At 56.6% G+C, this 24,498-nt stretch overlaps 3 protein-coding genes across 7 annotated transcripts in view; 2 read left to right on the plus strand and 1 right to left on the minus strand.

Moving 5' to 3' along the window:
* The window catches only part of MORC2 (MORC family CW-type zinc finger 2), a 61,746-nt gene extending 55,225 nt beyond the window's left edge, over positions 1-6,521 (plus strand). For all 5 annotated transcript variants that reach the window (XM_052795947.1, XM_052795948.1, XM_052795949.1 and 2 more), the window contains 9 exons: positions 296-370; positions 484-876; positions 1,253-1,396; positions 1,489-1,543; positions 2,333-2,474; positions 2,814-3,005; positions 3,100-3,193; positions 4,461-4,649; positions 5,573-6,521. In XM_052795947.1, coding sequence (XP_052651907.1) covers positions 296-370; positions 484-876; positions 1,253-1,396; positions 1,489-1,543; positions 2,333-2,474; positions 2,814-3,005; positions 3,100-3,193; positions 4,461-4,649; positions 5,573-5,641 — 1,353 coding nt within the window. In that variant the 3' untranslated portion in view covers positions 5,642-6,521. The remainder of the gene's footprint in view (positions 1-295; positions 371-483; positions 877-1,252; positions 1,397-1,488; positions 1,544-2,332; positions 2,475-2,813; positions 3,006-3,099; positions 3,194-4,460; positions 4,650-5,572) is intronic.
* A 7,812-nt stretch (positions 6,522-14,333) lies between these two features.
* On the minus strand, positions 14,334-15,476 carry LOC128145603 (apelin receptor A-like). The gene has a single exon (XM_052795967.1). The coding sequence runs from the start codon at positions 15,447-15,449 to the stop codon at positions 14,382-14,384; it is 1,068 nt and encodes a 355-aa protein (XP_052651927.1). The 5' UTR covers positions 15,450-15,476; the 3' UTR covers positions 14,334-14,381.
* A 166-nt stretch (positions 15,477-15,642) lies between these two features.
* LOC128145601 (uncharacterized) lies at positions 15,643-17,503 on the plus strand. The gene is made up of 2 exons (XM_052795955.1): positions 15,643-16,578; positions 16,874-17,503. Exons 1-2 carry the CDS (start codon positions 15,643-15,645, stop codon positions 16,898-16,900), a joined length of 963 nt encoding a protein of 320 aa, XP_052651915.1. The 3' UTR covers positions 16,901-17,503.
* The last annotated feature ends 6,995 nt before the right edge of the window (positions 17,504-24,498 follow it).

Here is a 24,498-nt window from a genome sequence, read left to right on the forward strand (position 1 = left end):
CCTAGTGCAGATGGTTGATGCTGAGTCATGTCTGTCTCAGCCTCTAATGCCACCTGTGCTCCTTCATGGGGTAGGGGTTGTTTTAATAACAGAAAACAAGCATTTCAGCTTGCATTTCATTTTCTGCTAGGAAAATGGGAGTGACTGCTGGTGTTCGGATGAAGGACACAGAAAAAGCCTTCTTATAATTGTTGATTTTAAACTTGAAAACTGTTTGCGGGGCTGGGGTCAGGCAGGCCCTGACAGCTTTTAAAGATGGCCTTTCTGATTTTTTTTTTTTTTTTAATAAAAATAGAAAACCACTCCCATTCGATCTCAAGCTGACTTAAAGAAACTGCCTCTGGAAGTGACCACACGGCCTGCAGAGGAGGTAAATGGGATACCACTGTAGGCTTTGTACTCTTCTGTGCTGTCCTTAGCTGCTCTGAAAAGCAGTGCCTGACTCTTCCGTCCTTTCTCTCTGTATACCCTCATTTGTTTCAGAACACCCAGTCACAGACCCGACCTCAGCGCCCACGATCTCCTCCTTTACCTGATGTAATCAAGAACGCTCCCAGCAGACCACCACCACCACCTGTGTCTCTTCCCAAGTCCATCAGTCAGCTGAAAAAGAGCTCTTCACCTTGGCCAAACATCAGCACTCCCAAACTGGCAAGCATGCTCTCCAAGGAGGAGGCCAGCACTTCCAGGACACACCAGCACACTGTGACAGCTGGAAAGTCCAACAGCGCTTTAAAAACTCTTGCCAAACCAGGTACAACAACGAAACCACCTTCTGCTGTCCTGCAGAGCCCCAAAAGCTCACGTGAGACACCCAGCCCAAAAGCTGCCAAAGTGCCAGCACTGAAGAAATCTGCCACTGTCAAATACCCACAGGTGAGACTCGATGGGATGAAAGCTATCAGCTCCTTACCTACTATTCTGCGTAGCCTGTCTTGCTCTGTTGCATGGGATTTGCACTATAGTCCCTGTGCGGGACAAGATAACTTTTACTTTACTCTTGGGTTAGGGTGAAGACCTGTTTCATCTCTTTCCTGTTAGACCAGATTGTTTCTCTAGAAAAAAAAAAGAATGTGGAGTGGTGGGGTGAGCATTTGCATGATCACGTAGCACCTGCTAAAACCTTCTGGAAAAGCTAATTAACTATCAAATGAAATACTGGATGCTGTGCATTTTTTTTTAACTTGGCTGAAGGAAGGTTTTGGTTGGTAGCATGCTGGAATTATAGCTAGAGCTTGTTTGCTTCCTACAGGCCTCCACCACTCGGAAGAGGACCTTGAACACCACAGAGGATGGGTCTGAGGATGAGGGGGAGCACAAGAAGGAGAAGGCAAAACGGGGCAAATTTGTGGCAGTGAAAGAAGAGAAGAAGGATTCCAGTGAGGTGGTGGTAGAGGTGAGAGTAAACTGGTTTCCCAGCAGAAAGTATTTGTCAAGTGTTTATAATGTTGGTGGGAGACAGCTAATCTGAGCCCTCTCTGCTCACAGCTCACAGACAGTGCTGGGGAAGAAGATCTGGCAGAACTGAAGAAGGCTCAGAAAGGTGAGAAATGAACCCTTGAACTGCCTCTGTCATCTAACACAGTGGAAAAGAACTGTTGCAGAACTAGGCTCACTGGTTAAACGTGTAATTTGATTAATGAGCTTTTTAAAATAAGAATTAGTGTAAATTTGGGTCCCAAACCCCGAGATGACTCTAACTCACATGAAACTTTTTGGCCAGGAACCCCTTGAGTAGACAAGAGGCAGCTGTGGCGTGGGAACATCTGTAATCTGAGGGCTGCATCACATTGACGGGTGTGATGCTTGGCTGCGTGGTGTAGACTGATGTCGTGCTCACCCTTCCTAACTGAATGGATCATGGAGCTATGTTAGCTGGGAAATGCTGAGGACTGTATCTAGACCTGCTGTGCTGCTGTGAGAGAAGAGATGCTGAGAGACCCCCAGGAAAGATGATAGCCAGGATGGTATTGCACCTTCTGCCAGAGCAGGGCATTTCTTCAGCTTGATCCCAAGGAGCTGTCCGGAAAGTGAGCCACTAGGAGCACGTGGCAAATTGTCCTAGTGGCCAACACAAACGTGGAAAGCCCATGTCAAACAGCCCAGAGTACAGGAGAAACCCTCTGTCTGAAAATGCCATATAATTTCCTTGCATCTTCCGACTCTTAAGTAGGACAGTGGTGTTTTTATGGTTTACATACCATTTGAAGGAATTGTCACAGGTTTAGGTTTGCTCCCCGCTGAGGGTGGCTCTCTTTTCTAGAGCTCATGCAGAATGTGCTCTCCAGCATCTGAATGTTTGCAAACATCCTTACTGTTATCCTCCTTGCAGATAAAGGGCTGCATGTGGAAGTGCGTGTGAACAAGGAGTGGTTCACGGGCCGTGTCACAGCTGTGGAAATGGGCAAGCATGCAGTACGCTGGAAGGTGAAGTTTGATTATGTTCCTACAGACACCACACCAAGGGATCGCTGGTAACTATCTCTAGCTACTGGATTTTGGAGGCTTGTTTTGCTTTCAGGAGGAAGACCCCATTTTACTTCCATGGATGCTGAAGACAAATATGTTGCTGTCATGTCAGGGAGCGTGTGTGTGCTCAGGACTGTCCAGCTGCTTCATGACCAGACTGATTCCAATGAGCATGACAGATTCCATACAGTCTGCCCATCGCTTTGATGGAGGCAGCTGTTGTATAATCTAGAGGTCTTAGAGTGACAGCTGGGTACGGGTTCTGATGAAGCCATTAACAGTGTTTCAGGTATGGCCAGTGTAGAAAAAGATATATGACTTTCCCTTAATTTTTTTTTTTTCAGGGTAGAGAAGGGCAGTGAGGATGTGAGGTTGATGAAGCCTCCCTCTCCCGAGTACCAGGCTCCAGATACACAGCAGGAAGGGGAGTTTGTTGTGGCTGAACCTTCTACCTCAGACTGTGTCAGAATTGAGCCAGATACCACTGGTCCCAGCAGCAGCCAAGAAACAGTAGACTTACTAGTCCAGATTCTTCGGTGGGTTCACTGCAGTTCTTGTGAGCTGCTACAGTCTGATTGCTTTAGTCTTTTAAACTCCAATTCTGGCTTTGTGTTTTTCTTTCCTGCATAGAAATTGTTTGCGGTACTTCTTACCTCCAAATTTTCCTATCTCCAAGAAGGAGCTGAGTTCCATGAGCTCGGAAGGGTTGTTGGCGTTTCCCTTGGTGAGTTCAGTATTTCTAGAAAAGTAAGTTTGGGATTTTTCCACACACACATTCCATTCTTACAGCAAGTGTGCATCCTGTTGATGCAAGATCGCACTCTGCAAAAGGTTATTTGGATCCTTAGACTAACATAGCTGAGAAAAAGAATGAGAGCCTCTGAAACATGCCTTAGGTCTTTTGGCAGTTGTTGTCTGAGGATTTTTTTAATTACCATACTTCTGTGTGGGAAAGCTGTTGGCTGCTATTATCCTAACATCTTGTCCATTGCTATTAAGCTTTTAAAAAAGAAAGGCCAGGTCAGAGGTTTGTAGAAATAGGATGTAGGTACACGTTTGTTTTGTCCCCAGCCTTATAAATCTAACTTCTGCAGAGGCAATCTTAAAAATGGGAGAGAACACAGAAGCCACCCCCCTCACACTTCTCCAGGTGAGCAGGCTGACCACCTGTGAGTCAGCTGTACATCTTAAGGCTTTTGGCGTGGCCTCCATTTATTTGAGGAAGGAACATATGGGACTGAGCCTGCACCAGTGTCTGCGTGCTGGTATTGGAAGGTCCAGTGCAGGCTGAAATGCAGAGAAATGGTACTGGCTTCTCTTGACTTCTCTCTTCTCTGACATACCACAAAGGGAGACCTTTTCAGGAGGCATCTGTAGGCGACAAAAGCCACCTACAAATGACAAAAGCCACCTACAAATGACCAAATGACAACAGCCACTGCTTATTTGGTAGTCTTCAAAACGCCCTACTCCCTCACTTGGAGTGTATGTGTTGGCAGTCTCTCTTGTCTCTTCCTCTTTTCTCTTGCTAATTCAGGTGTCTGCTTTGAGTTACCGGTCCTGCTGCTTCTGCAGGTCATGTTGGTCTTGTCTGGAGTTTTCTGCAAGTATAGATGTTCCTACCTTGCAATAATAAGCTGTGTTGTCTGGGTGGTCTATACTAAAGAAACTCACTGCGTACAGAGCCTGTCAGATCTTTCTGCAGCCTAACTGCGGTTTTAGGCTTTTTAAAACATGCTGCATCCTTAATCTGAATTCAGGCAGCTTTTGTTGCAGTTCTGGTCTTTGAGGAATGTGAAAACCCATACGATTTTTGTGCTGCCTGCAGTAGGCAAATCAGGAATGTAAATGTGAGTGTGGTAACGACCGCAGGCAGGGTGTGTGGTCACGGGGTGCCGGTAGCTGAACTCTTCTACAAGCTGCGAGTGCTGGGCTTTTCTTGATGCTCGGTGCTTCTTAATGCGTCATCTGCTGTGTTTTGTCTTCTACAGAAAGAATATTTCAAACAGTATGAGGTAGGTCTGCAGAACCTGTGCAATTCATATCAGACACGTGCTGATGCCCGGGCCAAAGCCTGTGAAGAAAACCTCCGCAACTCAGAGAGAAAGCTGAAGGAAACGGAGGAGAAACTGCAGAAGCTGAGGACTAACATTGTGGCCCTTCTGCAGAAAGTGCAGGAGGTGGGTGAGGAAGGGGTGCAAAACCAAAGCTGCCCCACAAGCAGCAACCTTCCCCAGACCCAGGCCCCGCCAGGCACTTGAGATGTTTTAGTCCAGCATTTAACTGGGCTTCAGCTTTTTCTCAATTGGGTGCAACTTGGTCTTAGACCATCAGAAGCAGCTGAGTGCGTAGCTGCTGTCGCTGCCCATCTTTTGGGATCCCAGGCCGTGGAGGTCCTGATGAGTGCTGATTTTCACAGATGGATTTTTCATGGTGTGTCCATAGTGCACAGCTTCCATTTGTTTTCTACTTTCTGCTATGAAACATGGGGCTGCAGGAAAATTTCTCTGGGCATAGGCAGTGTTCTGCAGGGTATTTCTGCTCCATTCTTGGGCAGAAATGTGCTAGATTCTGAACCCCATGTATAGAAATGCAAACCTTTAAACAAATAATATAAAAATTTTATGGTGAAATCTATTAATTATACTATTAAATAGTAAATTAAAATAGCAAATATATATTTAAATAAAAGCTTTAAATAAATAAACTTTAAATAAAAAAGTACTTTACAGAAAATTAAGACCACCCAATGGAAAAGCTACTGAAGGCAGATGGAAGCAGTTGCTCCCTATTAGGAAAATGTGTTTTAAAGCTAAAAAAAAAAATACTTGAACCAGATCAGCACAGTAAAACTGTTGCTTGAATGTGGTGTTTGAGCATCAAATGCTGACTGGTTTCCGGGCACGGTCAGGCAGGCTCTGACAAAGAAAGCTAGTGGTGCTTTCACAGCAGATGTCAGCAGCTGGAGAGTCCTGGAAGTCAGGGCATAAAGGCTGACCAGCACAGATGTTGCAGATGATGCTGTGTTGCTCTGTCTTATCCCTTCTTGCACTGTTCTTCAAGATTCACTTTTCACTGGTATTTCTTGTGCTTTTGGTTTCAGGACATTGATATTAATACAGATGATGAACTGGATGCATATATTGAGGACTTGATCACAAAAGGAGACTGAGCAGCCCCAGTACAAGTTCTAGAGAAGTGCAGAGGAGCTGGTTGCTGCGATGGGAGATGTGGATTCCTGCAGTAGAGGACTGTGGCAGCTGATGAGGAGAGAGGGTTTTTAGACAGTACTTGTGTTGGTGTACAACTTGTTCTTGTGACTTTACATAAAAAAGAGATTCGTGCTGTTGGCAGGAAAATTTTTAACATTGTAGTTCTCTGAATCTCTTCCTTTTGTTTATAAATATTTATTTTTAAAAGAAATAGGAACTGTGCCTGATATGATGGGAGGGTTGCTGTGTGTTTTTAGTGAGGTAAAAGTGTGAGTACCCTTTTTGCATCTGGGGTATATTCATGTGCTGAACCTGGAAGACGAGAACATCCTGCCTAGTAGGTTGTCTCAAGTAAGAACCTGGCAGCAACTTAAAAATAAGCCTTGAGTTATGGAAGAAGAGGTTAGGACTTAGACTTTGAAGATACTGAACTTGGGCTAGAGATAGTGAAGTCAGGAATTTGAGCTACACGGAGGAGATCAAAACACATTCCCTGTGTAAGCGTGAGTGGAGGGGATGAAATCTTGGTGGTTCTGAGAGGGTTAGGGGCAGGGGATTGGCACTTGCCAGTGCAGTGAGGTTCCTGAATATGAGGTCTCCTCTATAAGCAGGTGGAGTTGTCACCATGCTAACAGTCAGAGGCTGAGGATCCTTTTAGAAGAAGATGGCCTCTTAGGCTGCTCACAGTGGGTTGTGATCATCAGAGGGAGAAAGCTGGAGCAGATTCTTTTCTAGCAGTCACCTTATTGCACACTTTTGCTGCTATTTCTTTGAGGCGAAGTTGCAACAGCAGAACTCCTCGACCAGCTGAAAATAAAGTGACCCTCTGTTCTGTTGTCACTTCTTCAGGCTTGCATTGCTTTGATCAACTTGCTCTTTCGGGTAATTTTATTAGAGTGCTGGAATTTTGAGCCTTTGGAGCCCTGCATCGCTGAGTCACATCTGGCCCTGGGTCAGCAGCAAGGACAATGCTCTGCCACCCACCACCCCGCCGTTTGGATCCCCGCCACTGCTAAAGGTCATCCGAACACGGTGTCGGCACCGGGGAGGAACTGCAGCTTTAATCGTTTAATCCTGTCACAACCCAGTGATTAAACAAAGTCCTGCCGCAGGTTTTCTGTCAGGGCAGAATGAATGGGGGGCAGGCATGGCTGGCACCTGGCCACTCCCCGATGGGGGTCCTAGCGGTCTCTCACCTCAGTTGGCAGTGAACCCCCCTCCCCAGGTCCCACTACAGCTCCTGGCAGACCACTTGTGGCCAAGGTGGCTTGGTTTGAATTCGCTGGCTAGCCAGCTTCTCAGGTCTGGTAGGACAAGATGTGTATGAACTCGGTGCTCAGAAAATGGAAATCCCCTACAGCCTGGCGGTTTGAAAAAACACAGCATGACCAAGAAGTACCCACCTTCAGGAACATCAAATTAAATGGACCATTGGGGTTCTTTGGACAGCTAAATGTGTAATAGATGTTCTGCAAAAAAATTTCCAAATTAAACATCCGTTGCACAGAGGATCTTAAGCACTAATGGTTTATAGTCCTGGAAAACTCTCAAGCTCTACATACTGCAGGAGAGAGGGAAGACTTTTGCTTATTACCTGAATTCCAGGTATGGTAATAACTGCTTTCATTCAGGATCTGGGTCTGGGCATCCTGGTATAAATGAAAGTAAGGAGCATCCCCCCACCCCCCTACACCTTCCTGGACAGAGGGGCAGTGTTCCTTAAATGTAGGAGCAAGTTCCACCAGTCTTCTTGATTTCCTTACGCATATTGGAGGTTTTGTTAATTGTGACGGCGCACTAGTGCTTCAGATGAAAGTGATCCTTCTGTAGAAGCTGAGTTTTATATTAAAGTGAAAGAAGAAATCTTTGTCCTTTCCAGGTGGCCAGCAGAAATTCTAAAGAACAAGATTTCATTAAAATACAGTTCAGAGATGCTGCTGCTTGCAAACTTTAATTCCTAACACCCGGAGTATACCATTGTGGGACAAATAGCTCTTACACATTTCTTGAGCTTCCTGACGCAGTTTGATCCCCTACTCCCACTCTTCTGTTAGGAAGGTGTTACTCAGGTTTTTTTCTTCTGTTCTCTGGAAACTTCTCATTTCCAGTTTTAACTTCTTTTTATGGCATTTCATTTTTTTGATGTTGTACCAAGTATTTTTGTTTCAGTTACATTTCTTCCCTGGAGTTACTTTCATCAGTACAATTGATGTGTCCTCTCTAAAATTCCGTTTTGCTAGGAAAAGCAAGCCAAGAACTTTTAATTCCCAATAAAACTTTCTTCGTTCTCAAAACTTTCCTGTAACTTCTCTGCAGCTACTTCAATTTGATTTTTTTTTTTTTTTGTAACTTTAGGTAGACCTATGTGTAACATTAAGGTTTAGTAGTGCCTTTAAAAAACATAGGAACAAAATGACCTCTGGAGGTCATCTAAATAACCTGCTCCAAGCAAGGTGTACCCAAAAGCTGTATCACGTTGCTCAGGGCCTTTTCCAATTGAGCTCTTAAAATCTTCAAGGGGTGGAGGTTGCACCACTTTTCTGCATCGCACACCTCTCCCATGAGTGTGTTCTTCCCTTGCATCTAACAAGGGTGTCCCTGCTGCAGCTTTGGAGGCTGTTGCAGCTGCCTGTTGAAAAAATCTCACCTGCTGCAGCCTTGGCAGTTACACCTTCATGCTACAGTAAAGCCTGTTGATGTCACGTCTGTGGTCAGTTCCCTCAGTCTTCCTCTGCTTCCAGCTGGTTCTTACAGCAGAAATACTAAGTATGCGAGTTGCATTTTGTACAATGTCCCCTCTCTTTATAAGACCACCTTAAGTCCCTCCTTTGTGCCGTTGTTACAGTCATCCATTTTGGAAAGTCTTCCCACAGCCATCACCTAGATACTTCGTAACATACATATTTCTATTGGTAAGGTTGCTCATTTATGTATTTAACAACGAGGCAGGAAAATAACTTTTTTAGCGTGAACTTCTGGGTCTCGCGATGATTATTGTTACAGGCCAACTTTGCCTCGGCTTCTCACCTGCTGTAGCGCACAGCCTTCGGGGGCTCCTGCCAGCAGGACCGTGATTGTCCTGCCAGCCTTACCCTGGAACCCGAGGTCTTTGCTGGTGATCCTCCACCTCGTACAGATTTGCCCAGTTCTCTTGCAGAGTGGAACAAGAACACCTGAGCTCGTGGCAACTGGTCCCTCTCCCGGTGTGAGGGACACGGTCCTGCCTGCACGTCTTTGAAGGGTCATGTATTGCTGCTGTTCCTTAAGGCTTGAAACTCCATGTCACCAGCGTCAGATCCGGGGTTTGATTTTACAGCAACATGATCAACATTTCCTTTTTTTGCAAGTCATTCCTGCAGCCTATAGCGAGGACTGGCTGGGTGTTGGGGTGCTGCTTGCTTCCAGCTACCTTACAGGGCTATTTTTTCTCATGCAGTGGGGCATACTCAGTCTCCTCTTCTGCCACTGCCTTACCTGAAAGGCACAGCAAACTTCTCTGCCAAGAAAGTCTTTCTGGTCTCCAGGCCCCAGGGTATCTTGATCTACTCAGGAGAGTGCCAGTTATCTCAAAATCCCTCTGAGCAGCATCTGAATTTGTTCATGGTCTGAGAGTCCTGGTCATATGCAACCTAACTTGACCAGTGCCCACTGTGTGGGATGAGACTAGACAGGCAACTCTTGGATGATCTTGCTATGCCCTTTCTCATCAGCAAAGCTGCAGCTGCACGGCAGGAGCAGAGGAGACCCTCCTCTAAGCCTGCAATGGAGGGAAGGCTCCAAGAAAGCTCTTCAGCACCCCTTGGGAGGCCTAGAGGGCTCTGGGCACCTGCCACATTAGTGGAATGAAAGACCAGGTTCATGGGGACCTCTGGGAGCCCAGGCTGCATCTCCAGGGGTCCCTGCCCTGTGGTTTCGGTGTGTGCAGAAACCAGGCGCTTTGGGCCACTCCAGACCTCAAATGCTCCCTCTTCTCCCTGGGCTGCAGCCCACTGAGCAGAACAAATTGTAGATTCACTGTCTCCTTGTCCTGCCAGGAGCCCCCCACTGAGGGGTACCACCACTCTGGCTGCCCCAGAAGAGGGCAGGGGACAGGGCTGGGGATCTTGGGACCCTTCTAAGGCTGCCGTTACTTGAACACGCTGAGCAAAGCATCTGGGCAGGGAGGGACGTGTTGAGTTGTATAAGTACAGCAGGAGTACAGTGCTGCAGAGCCCATAGCTCTCTTTGGGAAGGAGGAGCCTGACTCCCAGTGTCATGGGCAGCTGGGACTGGAAGAAAAAAAAACCCAGAAGCCTTGGCTCAGCCTGGAAGAAGGGAAGGTGGGTACCAGTGCAGGGTGTTTGCATGGTGCACCGAGGCCACAGCCCTTTGTTTTCCCTGTCTCTGAGAAGCTGTGGCCACCGGCAGCGAGCAGCGATGGTGCTGTGCTACTGTGCGCAGGGCTGCTGTGCCTGGGGCTGGACGCGCAGATGAGCCTGTGCTGTGTGCGCAGGTGATGGGGTGGGCTCTGGTCTGGCTGGGCTCTGCAAACTGCTGCTGAGAAGCTGCAGCAAGAAGCTAGGCTGGGGGCCAGTGCCACCACACTGGCTCCTGCTGCCTGCATCCCTGTCTGATCTCAAGAGTACATGGCTTTGGTTTTGCTCACCAAGGAAGGCCCGGGCAGCTGCGGTGCTGCAGGTCCGGTGGCCTCGTGCCCTCCCCGCCAGGGTGGCTCTGACACCAGGGCCATTCCCCTTCTGCCTCCCCTGGGTCACACTCGGCCAGGCTGAGGTGAAGCTCCCGGCTCAGCCGCCAGGCCTGGGCTGCATGGCAGGACCCCTCGAGCGAGGGCACTGCCAATGGCTCATCAAGTGCCTCTTTGTCTATGCAGCGCCTGGGAATACAGGACACGTGTGGAGGCATCAGCCCCTGGTGCTGCCCTGTCTCCAGGGAAACATCCCCCAGCGGGAGAGGCATCCCCGGCCCCTGCCAGGGCACCCCTACCATGCCTTTGTTGGCTCCGCCGCATTTCTTTGGGAGACAAGGGGATAAAGTCTTCCTTTTCCTGCCAGCCGCCAGCTCCTGCTGCAGCTGCCTGGAAGCGGCTCCCCTTGCCCTGAAAGGGTCAGCTGGCATCTCCCCGGAGGAGTGAAGGCAGGCACTCAGCGCTGGAGCCAGCCCTGGGCCAAGGTGCAGCAGTGCCCGGGGCTGCCTGTGGCTGAGCACACAGTGGGGCCCTTGTCAGAGCATCAGGAGCCACTGGCAGCTCCTTGTCCCGGGCCCTGCAGGCAGCTGGGCATCCTCTGCCCGGTCCAGCTGCTCCAGCCCGGGAAGGAGGAGCCGCCAGGGCACAGCAGAGATGATGCTGGTGCTGCTTTGCCCTGGGTGCAGCCTGGGTGCCAGGGTGCAGGTGCTGGCTCTGGGCCACTGAGACTCCCACATGGTTGTTTCCCCTCTTTTGCTTCTGCCCCTCCTGAGCCTGTCTGGCACAAGCCACTGCCCTGATGTACCGAGCTGGGGATGGCTGGAGCAGGCTGGGTTGTGGGTTTTTTTTTTTAAATCCTCTTCCTGCAGCACCTGAGGGTGACCATAGGAGGTTTCTCACATCTCCCTTGCCCCCACCATCAGCCCAGCTCCCTGCTGGAGTGCCATGGTACAGGCATGTTCCTCTGGGGTGCTGGGGCAGGCAGCTGCAGTGAGATAGAGAAGATGTGACAGCATTCAGTGTATGGAGCGGTGCTGGCGGGGGGGGAGCACTGTTCCTCCTTGTGCAGCCACCCTGGGACTCCCCGGGTGCCTTGGGGCCCAGCTCCCAACTGCTTCTCCCAGATCCTGCTCTTGCCTTGCTGGCCTTTGGCTTAGGTGGGGCCATGACCTCAGCACTGTCCGCTCCTGGCAGCCCTCCACTCCTCAGAGCTGCTTGCCTGCCTTCAGGCACAGCGGTAGCTGAAGAGGAGAGCTGCGCTGCCCCACGGCATGGGCAGGACCAGCCTCCCACCTCTCAGTTTCCCCCAAACTCATGCTGCAGGTCCAAACCAGCCGTTGCCCAGAGAGCCTGAGCTTTGAGAGCTGGTTTTGAAGCTGGATGTAGCATCTGTGGGCAGCAGGAGCACGGATACTCTGGATGCATCTTCCAAGTGCAAAGCAGTGGATGCACGTGGAGCAGAAACCCTGGACGGACACAGAGCTGTCTCTGCTCTTCCTCTGCACAGGTGCTTGCACCCCAGAGCAGGGAAGGCATATGCCCTGGCTGGCTTGGTTACTCCTCGCATGGCCCCAGCCTGTCCCCGTGCTGACACCGTGCCTGAATAGCTGATGCTCAGGGTCTGTGTTGCCACCAGCCTGGAGGACAGGTGGGTCTCACATGGCTTCACCCTGCACAGGGGCTGTGATGGTTGCTGGAGCGCAGCGGGGCCAGCCCCAGTCGCCTCTGCGTGGGCTTTGGCCCCGAGCATCGCTCCGACCTTTCCCCAGGGAAAGCCCCGGAGGATGGTGAGGGTGATGGCAGAGCCCGCTCTGTCCCTGGAGCGCAGGACCAGGCCCTGCAGCCCACAGGGCTGCTGTGGGGCAGGTGCCTCAGGGCGTGGGCTGGAGGACAGCGAGCGCGTCTTGTGCTGGGGTGCGACACAGACAGTGGGTCTTCCAGGGAGGGTCTGGGGACAGAGCAGGTGACTGGCATGGACGCAAGCGTGTGGGGCCACCCCGAGGGCAGCAGGCCCTTTTTCCTGGCCTTCCCTCGAGGGAAAGAGGTGCCTGCAGTGGGACAGCTCCCACCTGCCAGCCCTACCGTTGCCATCTCTTCTCTGCTGTGCTTCTGTGGAGGAAGGGGGCTGTGGTGGGTGCCTGCCCCTCCTGGGATCCCCCTGCACCCTCCACCCTTCTTCAAGGGCTCTCCTTACTGGGATTCATGTTCCCCTTGCGTGCTCTGGAGCCATGTCCATGGCTGCCCTGGCAGGTGTCCCAAATCGTTTAAACATTTCACAGGGAAAGAAAAGTCCACAGCCCTACAGAAGCAAGGCTTGGGCAGGGGCAGGCAATGCCTGGAAGGAGGGATGGGCAGGATTTGGGTTTTTTTAACATGCTGTTGGTTAGGTAGAGCTGCCCAGCTGAGCTGAAGGGGAAAGAGGAGCAACAGGAGGCTATGGAGTGTGACCCTGCCCCAGTTTGGTGCTGATGCCCTGGGCTGGCCTGGGCATGGAGAGACAGCAGCTTTCCACAGGAGAGCAGCAGCAGGGACTGCTACAGGGAGGGACTCTTCACCGGTGCCTCGGTGGGACAGTGCTTACAGCCCTGTGTTACGCTGCCCTGACCATGTGGGCCTGAGGATCTCCTACCTATGTCTGTGCTGCCTGAGGTTCCCCTGTCACCCTGCATGCATGGCTCTGAGGAGCACAGCCTGTCACTCTCTGCAAGGGCACAGGTCTCACTTCGGTCTGGACCCAGCAGGCTGTGCCTGCAGAGGTATCTGTGGGTGCCGAGACAAGATGGCAAAACGCAGCAGGATTTGCAGAGCCAGGGGGAGGAGGAAAGCACATCCACCAGCATGTGAAGCGCTGCCAAGTGGGGCATCCACTCAGCTCAGACCCAGCTTTCTCTAGTGCAACTTCTCTAGTGGGGCAGCATCGCCACCACAAGGCTTGGCTGGCCCTGTTGCAGCTCCCGCATCAGCAGCTGCATCCTCGGAGAAGCTCAGCCCTCAGAGATGGCCATTAGACTCCATGAAAGGACTGCCCGTTGCCAGCCAGAAAGGGGTGACACGTCCGTGGTGTTCCAGAAATGAGATACCATCACAGCCCAAAGTACGGCATGCTCATGCTGGCAGCAGCATGGGACGGGTAACTCTTCTACCCAATGCAATGCTCCAAAGACCCTGTGCTGCCTGCCTGGTGTCGGCTCAGCAGGCAGACACCTGGTGCCCCAGGTGTCACCCCTTGCATATAGGAAGGGTTTTCCTAGAGGACACCTGCAGCACCAGATGGTGCCTGGGGAAAGGCTGGCTTGCCTGAGCTCAAGGAAAATGCACCCAGCTCCCTGCACGCTGGGTCCAGCGGACCACCGGGCCCCTCGGGGACAACCATGCCCAGGGGATGGCAGCATGCCCGTGTCCTCGCCCAGCTGTCTTGGACAACCCTCAAGGAGCTTCTGTCTGCGAGGAGAAGAGCTGAGCCGCCTCCAGACGTGGCTCTACAGAGGCTGGATGGGCCCCCAAGGCAAGCGGGGCAGAGGGGACACTGCCTGGACGGCCGTGAGAGCGGTGGCTTAGAAAGGTGACAGCGGCCGTGCCAGAGCCCCCTCGCCGCAGGGAGCCGCCGGTGGAGGGCAGGCGCGGCCCCGGGCGGTGGCGGGGGGGCCGGGCCCGGGGCCGGCGGCACAGGGGCTGACCCGGGGCTGGCAAACGGGCGGTCCCGGCCGGAGCTTCGCGGGGAGCAGCGCCCGGTCGTGGCGCCGCCCGGGAGGCCCGGGGCCAGCCGCCGGCGCTTCGGCGGGGGGTCGGGGCGGGGTAGGGAGGTGGGGGCGAGGCTGGCGGCGCCCCCGGGTGACCCGAGGCCGCGGGTGCTGCGCCCCCGACCCCCCCCCGCCTCGGGTCTCTGCCCTCCCCCGCCGGCGGTGGGGCGGGGCGGGGCGGGGGGTTTTGCGTGTGAGCTGCCGAGCCGGAGGAAGAAGGCAGCGGGCTCCGGCGGCTGAAAGGGCATTTATTGGGGCGCGGCGGGGCCGCGGGCGCTACAGCTTGGTGCCGGCCGAGGGCAGCTCGGAGCGCTGCGTGGGGCCGCTGAGCGTGGAGGAGGCGGTGGCGGCGGGCGGGCGGCGCGGCCCCAGCAGCAGGCGGCAGCGGGCGCGGAAGCGGCCGTCGAGGAAGGCGTAGAGCAGCGGGTTGAGGCAGCTGTTGAGGTAGGCCAGGCAGGTGGCGTAGGGGTGCAGGCGGGCGATGAGCCCCAGCAGCGCGCAGGGCAGCTCCAGCAGCCCGGCGGCCGCCAGCGCGAAGAGGCTCTTGAGCAGGTGGAAGGGCAGCCAGCAGCCGGCGAAGACGGCCACCAGCGCCGCGATCAGCCGCAGCAGCCGCCGCCGCGCCGCCGCCTCGGCACGCCGCGGGCGGAGGTGGCGGCGGACGGCGGCGCCCACGCAGCAGTAGCAGACGGCCATCAGCAGCAGCGGGGCGGCGAAGCCCAGCGCCGTGGCGCCCAGGCTGAGCGCCGCCGCCCGCCCCGCGCCGCCCGCCGCCAGCTCGCAGAGCGTCCGGTTGCGCGGCCCCCGCCGCGCCTCCCGCAGCAGCAGCGCCGGCAGCGCCGCCGCCGCCGCCGCCGCCCAGAGCGCGGCCAGCGGGCCCAGCCCGGCGGGGCGGCGGCGGGGGGCGGCGCGGGCCGGCGGGGCGGCGCGGGCGGCGGCGCGGCAGCGCTCGGCGCTGAGGCCGCCCAGGCAGAAGGCGGAGGCGAACATGCTGAGCAGCACCAGGAAGCTGCTGAGCTTGCAGAGCGCCGCGCCGAAGGGCCAGTGGAAGCGCAGCGCCGTGTAGGCGGCCCAGAGCGGCAGCGTGGCCACGAAGGCCAGGTCGGCCAGCGCCAGGTTCCCGATGTAGGCGTCGGCGGAGCGGCGCCGCGCCCGCGGGCCGCGCCACACCGTCAGCAGCACCAGCCCGTTGCCCGACAGCCCTAGGGCGAAGACCAGCAGGTAGAGCAGCGGCAGCAGCGAGAAGGATGCCTCCCAGTCCGCCTGCCACTCGCACGCCTCCCCCGTCGCGTTGCCCGCCGTCTCCTCCCCGTAGTAGTACTCCTCTGCCTCCGCGTACTCCATCGCGACCACCGCCGCCCCCCCGCGCCCCGCCGCGCCGCTATAAGGGGGCCGTCGGCCCCGCCGCCGCCCCCGCCCTGGGGCGGCCCCGGGGCCGTCGCTCCGCCCCGGCGCAACAGCCGCCCCCCGCACCGCCCCGGCCGGGTGCTGCCCCGCTCGCCCCCGGCCCCAGCCGCCGCCGGCATCCCGCACCGGGATGCACGAGGAGCGGAGCGGCGGCAGGAGCGGTTCGCCGCCCGATCCCCGCACCGCTGCCCGCGGGGCACCGAGGGCGACGGGCGAGGAGGGGCGGCCGGCAGGCGCGGGGGGATTTCGGTATAAAACGCACGATGCCTCCTGCGGTGCCCCCCGAGGGGGATGCGGTGCCAACGCACCCCGAATCCACGTTCCCGCAGCCTTTAAAAGCGAGCGCGCGCCCGGCGCGGTGCCGGAGCTGAAGACTGGAGCAGAGTGCCAGGCATCAGGCAGGATGAGCAGGCAAAGATGCGGAAAGCAAAGGGCGCAAAAGCCTCCCGGTGAGCACGGCAGGGAAGCAGGGCAGCACTCAGCGTGGGGAGCCTGTGGGGTCCCTGCTCCGGGCATGTCGGCACTCTGTCCTTGCGCCAGGTGCTCCTTGGTGTTGCTGTGCTGGAGCACAGCCTTGGCCGACTGGGACTTGGAGGTCTGGGGGAAGGAGATGAAGCAGGGCCAAGAGCATCCTGGCCTCGTGAAGCACCATCCCCCACCTCTCCACCAGCACCTCATGCCTTCCTCCAGCGGCTACCTCCGGCACCAAACCTGCTCTCACCTCCCTGTTCAAGCGCAGAGGATTGGAGGAGAGGTGGCGGGACGTCCCTCCTACTGCTTTCTGCAGAGACCTGCACATTTACTGTGCTTTCTCAAAGGCAGAGGCGAGTTTGTTCCGTTCTGGCCAGTGTTTTGTAAGAGCTGTCAGGTCCTTGTTCCCACTGGACCTGGTGATAAGGAGAAGGTGGCCGCCTCCTGCAAAGCAATCTCTATGTGCCGAGCACAGGAGAAGAGTGAGCCTGCGCTGAAGCAGGGGAAGGAGCTCTTAGCACCGCTCGGTACAGGAAAGTCGGAAGGAGAGGCTGATGCTGCAGCTGAGAGCGCAGACTTCCTTTTGAAATTGCAGGTGGGTTACCTGGACATGCTGGGCCACCCCCTGGTTCGCAGCATTCAGCGGCAGCAGGGCCCTTTGTCAAGTGTTTATACATTCCCCAATGAGACTGCACCCACTAAGGATCCTCACTCTCCCCTTCTGCAGCTGCACGGAGGGTGGGGAGCAGGTGGGATTGTTGGGAGCCCCGGAGCCAGCAGCATCTGCAAGGTCTCCGGAAGCAAGTTCTCTCTCCACTGGGCTGGTTTCCTACAGATCATGGTCACTTTATTTCAGAGAAATTTTCTTTTCTTTCTTTTCCCCCTCTCAGACACACCATAAAAACATCCTTGTCTGAGGAGAGCCTCGCAGAAGATGCTTCCCCTGTGTTGGTCCCGACGTGGCGGGTGGCCAGCTGCAGCGCTGCCAGGAGCAGGGAGGGAGTGCTGGGCTGTGGTGGGCTGCTTGCTCCCAGCAGAGGTTTTTCCCTCACTGGGAGGGGAGTGGCTCCTGTCCCACAGTGGGAAGAGGGCAACCTGAACCCTGGACCATGGGCAGTAAGTACCTGGGAGCCAGGCAAGAGGACCTCCCTGGGCAGCAGGGACATTTCTGGGTCTTCTTCGTCCTCTGGACTGTGTGCCCAACACTGGAGAGCCTTTCCTCAGCCTCAGCTGCCACGCTGCACAAAGCTTGGGGTCATAGGGGGCTGCGGGTTGAGCAGGGAGGGTGCCCCACACCTGCGGCAGCTTGTGAGTGGGCAGTGGTGTCTGTGCTGGGGTGCTGCGGGCAGTGAGGACATGTCGGTGCCACTGAGGACATCCTGGGGCTGTGCTGCACATACACGCAGGAGGGCTCTCCAAGCCCTCATGGCTGCACGGTGATGAGGTGCACCCTAGGAGAAGATGGAGATGTCTTTGGTCACCACCTGGAGCTGTGACAGGTGCAGGGGAGGTGGTGCTCCGAGGAGGTGAAGAGTTTTCCACCGCCGCACAGGCACTGCCAAGGGCAGGGTTGTGTTGAGTAGAGTTAGACTAGATAGGAGGAAGACATTTTTTTACAATGAGGGTGGTGAGACACTGGAAAAGACTGCCCAGAGAGGTGGTAGATGCCCCATCCCTGGAAGTGTTCAAGGTCAGGTTGGATGGGGCTTTGAGCAACCTGATCTAGAGAAAGGAGTGCCTGCCCATGCTAGGAGGTTGGACTAGGTGATCTGCAAAGGTCCTCTCCAACGTAAACCATCCTGTGATTCTGTGATTCAATAGAATGGATTCACATTTGGTTCTTTTCAGTTTACAACAGAATTCAATAAGGAAGGGCCAGTGCACAGTGGAGGTCTTAAAATTGCTGTCAGGTAGGGAAATTGCAGTGGCAACTTCCTCCAAAAGAGAAAAATCACCTCGGGTATCTTCCTTGGAGGATTCTGGGGCTGCTACCTGAGATCTCAGGTCCCTATAACAAAAGGTCAAAAGACTCGGGGAGGAGTCTCGGGTAGATCCGGGAGGAGAGAGTTTCCTCCAGAGGAGAAAAAAACATCTAGGGTAGCTTCCTTGGAGGAGTCTGGGACTGCTACCTGTGATCTCTGGTCCCTATAAAAAAAGGTCAGAAGACTCCGGGAGATGCCTGGGAGGAGTCTCAGGCGGATCTCAGAGGAGAAAGGTTCCTCCAAAAGAGACCCAACAGCTCAGGCAGCTGCCTGGGAGGAGCCCATGGTGGCTACCTGGGATTAGAGAGACCTGCCAGAGGAAGAAACCTGTATCAGGTGTCCATGCTGGGAAGCCCCTGAGATGCTTCCAGGGGAGGAAGGAAAGCGGTCGGGCAGTGCTGGTGTCCCCTGGAGCCGTGGCAGCCCCAGGGGGCTGGGCGGCAAGTCTTGCTCATGTGCTCAGGGAACAGCCGATGGCCAGTTCTTGGGTCAGGAAGGAGTTTTATCCTGGGGGGGGAGGTTCCGTCAGCAGTGTCTGCCCACAGTGTGTTCATCTGCTGTCTCCTGGACACTGGGGGTCGGGCTGTTGTACCAGGCAAAGGGGTGCCTTGGGTGCCTGGTGCTCCACAGGCGTCAATCTCCAGCAGCCCACTCCAGGGGGGTCTGGCAGCCTCTGCCATGCCGGCAGCCTGGCTTTCCCAGGGCCTGTCCCCGCGGGCAGGGATGGGACAGGAGCCTCTTGCCAGAGCCCGACCCCCCCTCCGCATCCCCACTGCCCAGCGGACAGCCCAGTGCCTGCGAGGGCCCCGCCAGACCCCCGGCCCCAGCAGCAGCTTTCATGGCATGCACGGCCGGGCAGGCAGCGGCAGCTCCTTCCTGACGGAGCGTCACGCCTGCCTGCAGCCTTTCCAAGCAGGCCATGTTTTGCAGAGGAAAGAGGGAGGAGCCCCAGGTGACCTGGGGACGAGGAGGTCCCTGCGGTTCCCCTGCCAAGCTGGCCCAGGGAAGAGAGGCGGAGGGCTGGAGGGCACAGCTGGACTCCTGCTCCTGCAACAGCAGGGACTCGCTGGCCAGAAATGGCCCCGAGGACCCTGGCAAGGGGCTGTGCTCAGTGCTGCAGAGGGAGGCCAAACCCCCCCGGGACCTGTGCCAAAAAAACTCCTTCCTGAGCCCAGCCCTGGTGCCCCGAGCAGGGTCCGGGGAGCTCCTGCGGGGGAGCGCGTTGGGGATCGGCAGCCAGGGACCTTTTCCAGCCTGTTCGGTGCAGAGGCACGGGTGGGCGTGGGACATCGGTCCCGGGAGAGCCGTCGCTGACTCCTCTTTCCCGGGAAGGGCAGGTCGCTCTCGCCGTGTCTCTGTCCTGCGCCCACCCGGGTTTCTTTGTCCTGCCAGCTGCTGCCCAGCGAGGAGGGTTCGGCTGAGCTCAGCAGGGACGTCCCGGGACCCGCCGAAGGAGAGCTCCTGCTTGGTCAGCATCCTGACCGCTTCGCCTTGGGGGGGGCTCCGGCGCTGTGCCGAGCTCCGCCGAGCCGAGCCGAGCGGAGCCAAGCCCAGCGAAGCCGAGCCGAGCCGAATGGAGCCGAGCTTTGCCGAGCCGAAGCCGAGCTTTGCCGAGCTTTGCCGAGCCGAGCCGAGCCGAGCGGGGGCGGTCGGGCGCAGCGGCATGGGCGGGCAGGGCGGGCAGCGCTGCCTGCGGGCGCGGTGCGGCTCCTCCAGCCGCAGGTGATGGTGGGCAGGAGCCGGCCCCTCGGCACCGCGCACCGGGCGCTGCAGCTCCTCGTCCGGGGGAGCGCGGGCGCGGAGACCTCCTGCCCACGGCAGGGGCGGGCGGGCAGATGGAGAGGGACACTGCCAGGGGCCGGGGAGCGGCCCGGGGGGCCCCGCGTCTCTGGCAGCGATTGCCCCGGTGGCAAGGACACCGATGCAAAGGGACCGAGCCGGTTCTCGTGGCTCCGGCGCTCTCCAGAGGCGCCGAGGGCCAGCCAGGACTAAGGCTGCACCCTCGGCAGACTTTGCCTCGGGCTCCGCGCTGCTGGCCAGCCTGTCCCCGCCGCCCCTGGGCTAGCCCCGCTCTCGGGACGGCACGTCCCACGCGTGAAGCGGTGCCTGGGCTTGCCCTGGGAGCGGCACGGCTCGGGAGCGTTCTCCGGCTGCTGCGGCTCCCTTCCGTGCGATGGACGGAGGCGGCGGTTTCCCTGGCGGCTCTCCGCTGGTCCCGGCCCGCGGGCCGTGACCCCTCGGGCTCCGTTTGGGCAGCCCTGCCCCGCACGCTGGGGACGGCAAGCGGCGCGATGCTGCTGCAGCTGCCGCGGGGACAAACCCCCGGGGGAGAAGGGGTGGGTGCGGCGGAGGGGAGAGCGGCGGGGCTGGGTGGGCTCTGGGCAGCACCGCCCGGGGCTGTCCCTGGCGGGGGTCTTCCCGGCCGGGCCCCCGGGATGGCTGAGGAGGCCGGTGCCCGCTTTAACAGGGAGGAGCGGGCCGGGAGCGTGAGGAAGGGCAGCTGCCCGGCTTTGCGCTCCCCGGGGACCCTCGGGGCTCCCAAGGGGCCGGGCCGGGCTTTCCCCCCGCCCCCCCGGTTTTGCCCAGCTTTGCGCTCTGGCTTCACACAGCACTTCGGCGTCGATCGGATAAGCCTTGTTTCCCGCCCTGCTAAGGTAACGCTGGCTTCCCTGTTTCCTCCTGATCTGGCCAGAGCGTGTTAAATTTGTTATACGCATTTCTTATATTAGTTAAATAGTCGCTGGTCCCAGTGTTGGCTCATTTGTTCACGTGGCGGTGTTATGTGAGTTCTTACATGCACTCTGTGTTCCCTGCGGTGATGTTTAACACCTCTGGGCGCGGGCTCAGGACTGTCATTTTGCTGTACTGGGTGACGTCGACTTACAAAATGATTACGTCACGGGTCCTGAGGTTAAGCTGGTAGCTGTGTGGCGTCGATGTCATTCCTGAACCTCGGGCGCCCTCTCTCGGAATTTGTTGGTAATCGCAACCAATCTGTGGGGAAGATGGGGGGGATAATTTCTCCCTGCTCATTCACCTCCCCTTCCTCCTTCAGGCTAATTAAAACAGCTTTCGAGAAGTCTGAACATAATTGGGATGTTCAAGCCAGCATGCTTGTCTTGCTATGTCTCCCGAATGTGTTTCAGGTCTTGTTTAAGGGCTCCAAAGAAGTTTTTTAAGAATACCACCCAGAGAGCTGCCCCAAGGCTGGATAGTCATGGGTGGTGTGGCATATGGGAGAAGATGGGCAGGTATCTAGAGAACTTCTCGCCTCCAGTGGTTTGGGATTTCACTCCCAAACAGCTACAGGACCCTGGTGAAGTGATAGAATATTGGAAAGGAACCGCGTTGTGCCGGGCCCTGACCAGTATCTGCCAAACACTGCTTGATGTTATGCAGCACCCTGAGGTGGAAGGGAGGCCAAACAGACCAACAGGCACTGCAGCTATTCCAACCCTCATGACAAGCACTGCAGCTACCCCAAACCTGGCGCCAGGCACTGCAGCTGAACCAGAGAACCAACCTGTGCCGGTGTCAGTCGCCCCTATGCAGAAGAAGAAATACACGGAGAAATCAGTTTGCTTAGCGAGGGATGAAGGTGAACCAGGGTCATCACGAGAACAGGAGAAAGAGGCAGAACCTGAGATAATCACCCAATCCTGATCCCTGACTGAGCTGCGAGGTATGAGAAAGGATTTCAGCCGCTATCCAGGTGAGCACATTGTTACCTGGCTGCTCCGATGCTGGGGTAACGGGCCAGTAGCTTGGAATTAGAGGGTAGGGAAGGCAAGCAGGTGGGATCCCTGTCTAGGGAAGGGGCCATTGACAAGGCGATTGGGAAAAAGACTCAAGTCCTCAGCCTCTGGAGGCAACTTCTGTCAGGCATGACGGAAAGGTGCCCCTTCAAGGAAGATGTTACATGTCATCTAGGCAAGTGGACCACTATGGAGAGAGCTATCCAGTACCTGAGGGAATTAGCCATGCTGGAGGTGATTTATAATGATCCAGATAACGAGCAGTTACCCACAGATCCAGATGAAGTCCAATGTGGTGGAAGTTTCTACAACGTGCACCAGCATCGTATGCCAACTCATTGGCAGTGATGTCCTGGAAAGAAGGCGAGGGACAAACGGTGGATGAAGTGGCTGGCCAACTCCGGCAATACAAAGGAAGTCTCTCTTCCTCCTGATGGGCCTGTGTCTCGGCTGTAGAGGAGCTGTCCCGGGAGTTCCAGCAATTCAAAGAGGCTATGTCCTTCTCCCCACCTGTATGGGCCTGCATCTCTGCTATTAGGAGTAAGCGTTCCTCTGCTCAGGAGAGAGGAGCTAGAAGGTACACACCATGGTGTACCCTGTGGTTTTACCTGTGGGACCATGGAGAGGACATGAGGAAGTGGGATGGAAAACCTACCTTGACCCTAGATGCCCGGGTACGTGAGTTGTGAGGTAAAGCAATCAGAAAAGCGGATTCCTCCTGGAAAAAATGCCACTCCAGTTTCCAGCGAGCAGTTCCCCAGACAGAGTAGAAGGGCTGAGCTCATTTCTGATCCAGGCATTTCCTGAAAGGCAGGAGGAGTCCAGATGCTCCCGAGCAGCACCAAAGTGGTGCAAGTGCTTGTCTGAGCCCGGTTCCCCAGGCAGGGCTGCTGTCAGAAGCCTGTGAACACTGACTGCCTCCTGGTTCAACAAAGGAGCTACTCATTTTAATGGAAAGGATGTACTTTACAGAGCAAAGGGAAATGCTGACTGTCCTGCCCCGAGGAGGCAAATCAGTGTCTGCTTTCATTCTGTGTTTAGGTTTTTATTTAGTTCATTAGGAGCCTCTTCTTTTACACCAAAATCTGTTTTTGTGTTTGGCACAAGAGAACTAATGGGGACATTTGTTTTTCCTACAAACGTCGCTGTTAGGCTTTCATGGGATAAAAAGTGGCTTCTTTTTTGATCATTGCTCAGCTAGGTCACTGACCATCGGAGCTTTTCTGGTTGTGTCTGTTTGAGAAGTAAAAGGTGTCTGCTAGAAAGGCTCCTGACAGCTATCTACGAGGGCATTTCCTCCCCCAAACCCCAGAAGATCCTAATGCTGCTGCTGTTGCATTTCTGTGGCCCTCCAGGAATCCCAGTGTGTGTGTAGGGGAGGAATGAAAAAATCTCTGGGAATCTTTGCATTAAGGGTGCCTAAACCAAGAAAGGGCAAACCTGCTGACATCATCGCAATTTGGGAAAAAAAGGGCTGAGCTACCAGGGCCACTGCCAGCATACTGTCATTAGGCACCAGAGTTAACGTTGACTCGAGAGGCCTGGGCAGAGCCCAGACCCCCCTGAAAGCAGCTGCAAGACCTGCCACGAGGTACAGGCCAACTCCTCTGATGCTTCGGGCTCACGCTGGAACCCAAAGCGCTCCAAGCCCCAAAATGCAGCTGCCTCTGCAGCGCAGCAGCAGCAGCAGCCAGTGCAGAGCTGCGTGAGGCCGTGGGGAGCTGGAGCAGAGGGAGGGGGCGCCCGGGCCGGGCTCGGCTCCGCTCATCTCGTTTCGGCTGGGCTCGGCTCCGCTCGGCTCATCTCGTTTCGGCTGGACTCGGCTCCGTTCGGCTGATCTCGTTTCGGCTGGGCTCGGCTCCGTTCGGCTGATCTCGTTTCGGCTGGGCTCGGCTCCGTTCGGCTGATCTCGTTTCGGTTGGGCTCGGCTCCGCTCGGCTCATCTCGTTTCGGCTCCGTTCGGCTGATCTCGTTTCGGCTGGGCTCGGCTCCCCTCGGCTAGTTTCGGTTCATCTCGTTTCGGCTGGGCTCGGCTCCGCTCGGCTCATCTCGTTTCGGCTGGGCTCGGCTCCGCTCGGCTCATCTCGTTTCGGCTCCGCTCGGCTGATCTCGTTTCGGCTGGGCTCGGCTCCCCTCGGCTGATCTCGTTTCGGCTCCCTTCGGCTCATCTCGTTTCGGCTGAACTCGGCTCCCCTCGTTTCGGCTGGGCTCGGCTCCCCTCGTTTCGGCTGGGCTCGGCTCCGCTCGGCTCCGTTCGCTCATCTCGTTTCGGCTGGGCTCGGCTCCGCTCTGGCCGCAGCCCCGGCCCGGCCCCGCCTGAGGCAAGGGCGGGCGGCGGGGCCGGTGGCCGTGGCGGGGGCTCCTCCCCGTCCGTGGAGCGGTGGGCTGCCCGGCGGTCGCCAGCGCCGGGGCTGCCCGGGGGCCTCGCAGGCCGGCAGCGGGGCTGAGGCGGCGGCGGCGGCATCTCCCCTCGCGGCAGGCCGGGGCGCCGGGTCCCGGCCTTCCCCCCGCAGGCCCGGCCAGCCCCGGCCCCTCCCTGCCGCCCCCGGGGCTGCGGGGGCAGCAGGGGACTGCCTGCCGCTGGGGGGGGCACCGCGGAGACGTGCGGCTGTGGAGAGAAAGGAGTTTCTGCCGGCTGTCCCCGCAGGGACCCGCAGCCGCCGGGGGTGTCCCTCACAGCCCGGCGTCGGTGGCGGGCTGCGACACAGTCCTGCCCGGGCGTTCTTGGCAGCCCCCGGGGCAAGAGGCCTGTCAGGCTTCAGGGAGGTCGGCAGCGGC

Source organism: Harpia harpyja, chromosome 9 (genome assembly GCF_026419915.1).
Source record: "Harpia harpyja isolate bHarHar1 chromosome 9, bHarHar1 primary haplotype, whole genome shotgun sequence".
Taxonomy (NCBI): Eukaryota; Metazoa; Chordata; class Aves; order Accipitriformes; family Accipitridae; genus Harpia; species Harpia harpyja.

What these genes read in the sequence shown, in the direction of transcription:
- LOC128145601 (XM_052795955.1), top strand. Translation starts at nt 15,643, where the DNA reads ATGCACGAGGAGCGGAGCGGCGGCAGGAGCGGTTCGCCGCCCGATCCC. An exon ending in ACTTCCTTTTGAAATTGCAG is followed by an intron (nt 16,579 to 16,873) that starts GTGGGTTACCTG and finishes TCCCCCTCTCAG; the next exon opens with ACACACCATAAAAACATCCT.
- LOC128145603 (XM_052795967.1), bottom strand. Translation starts at nt 15,449, where the DNA reads ATGGAGTACGCGGAGGCAGAGGAGTACTACTACGGGGAGGAGACGGCG.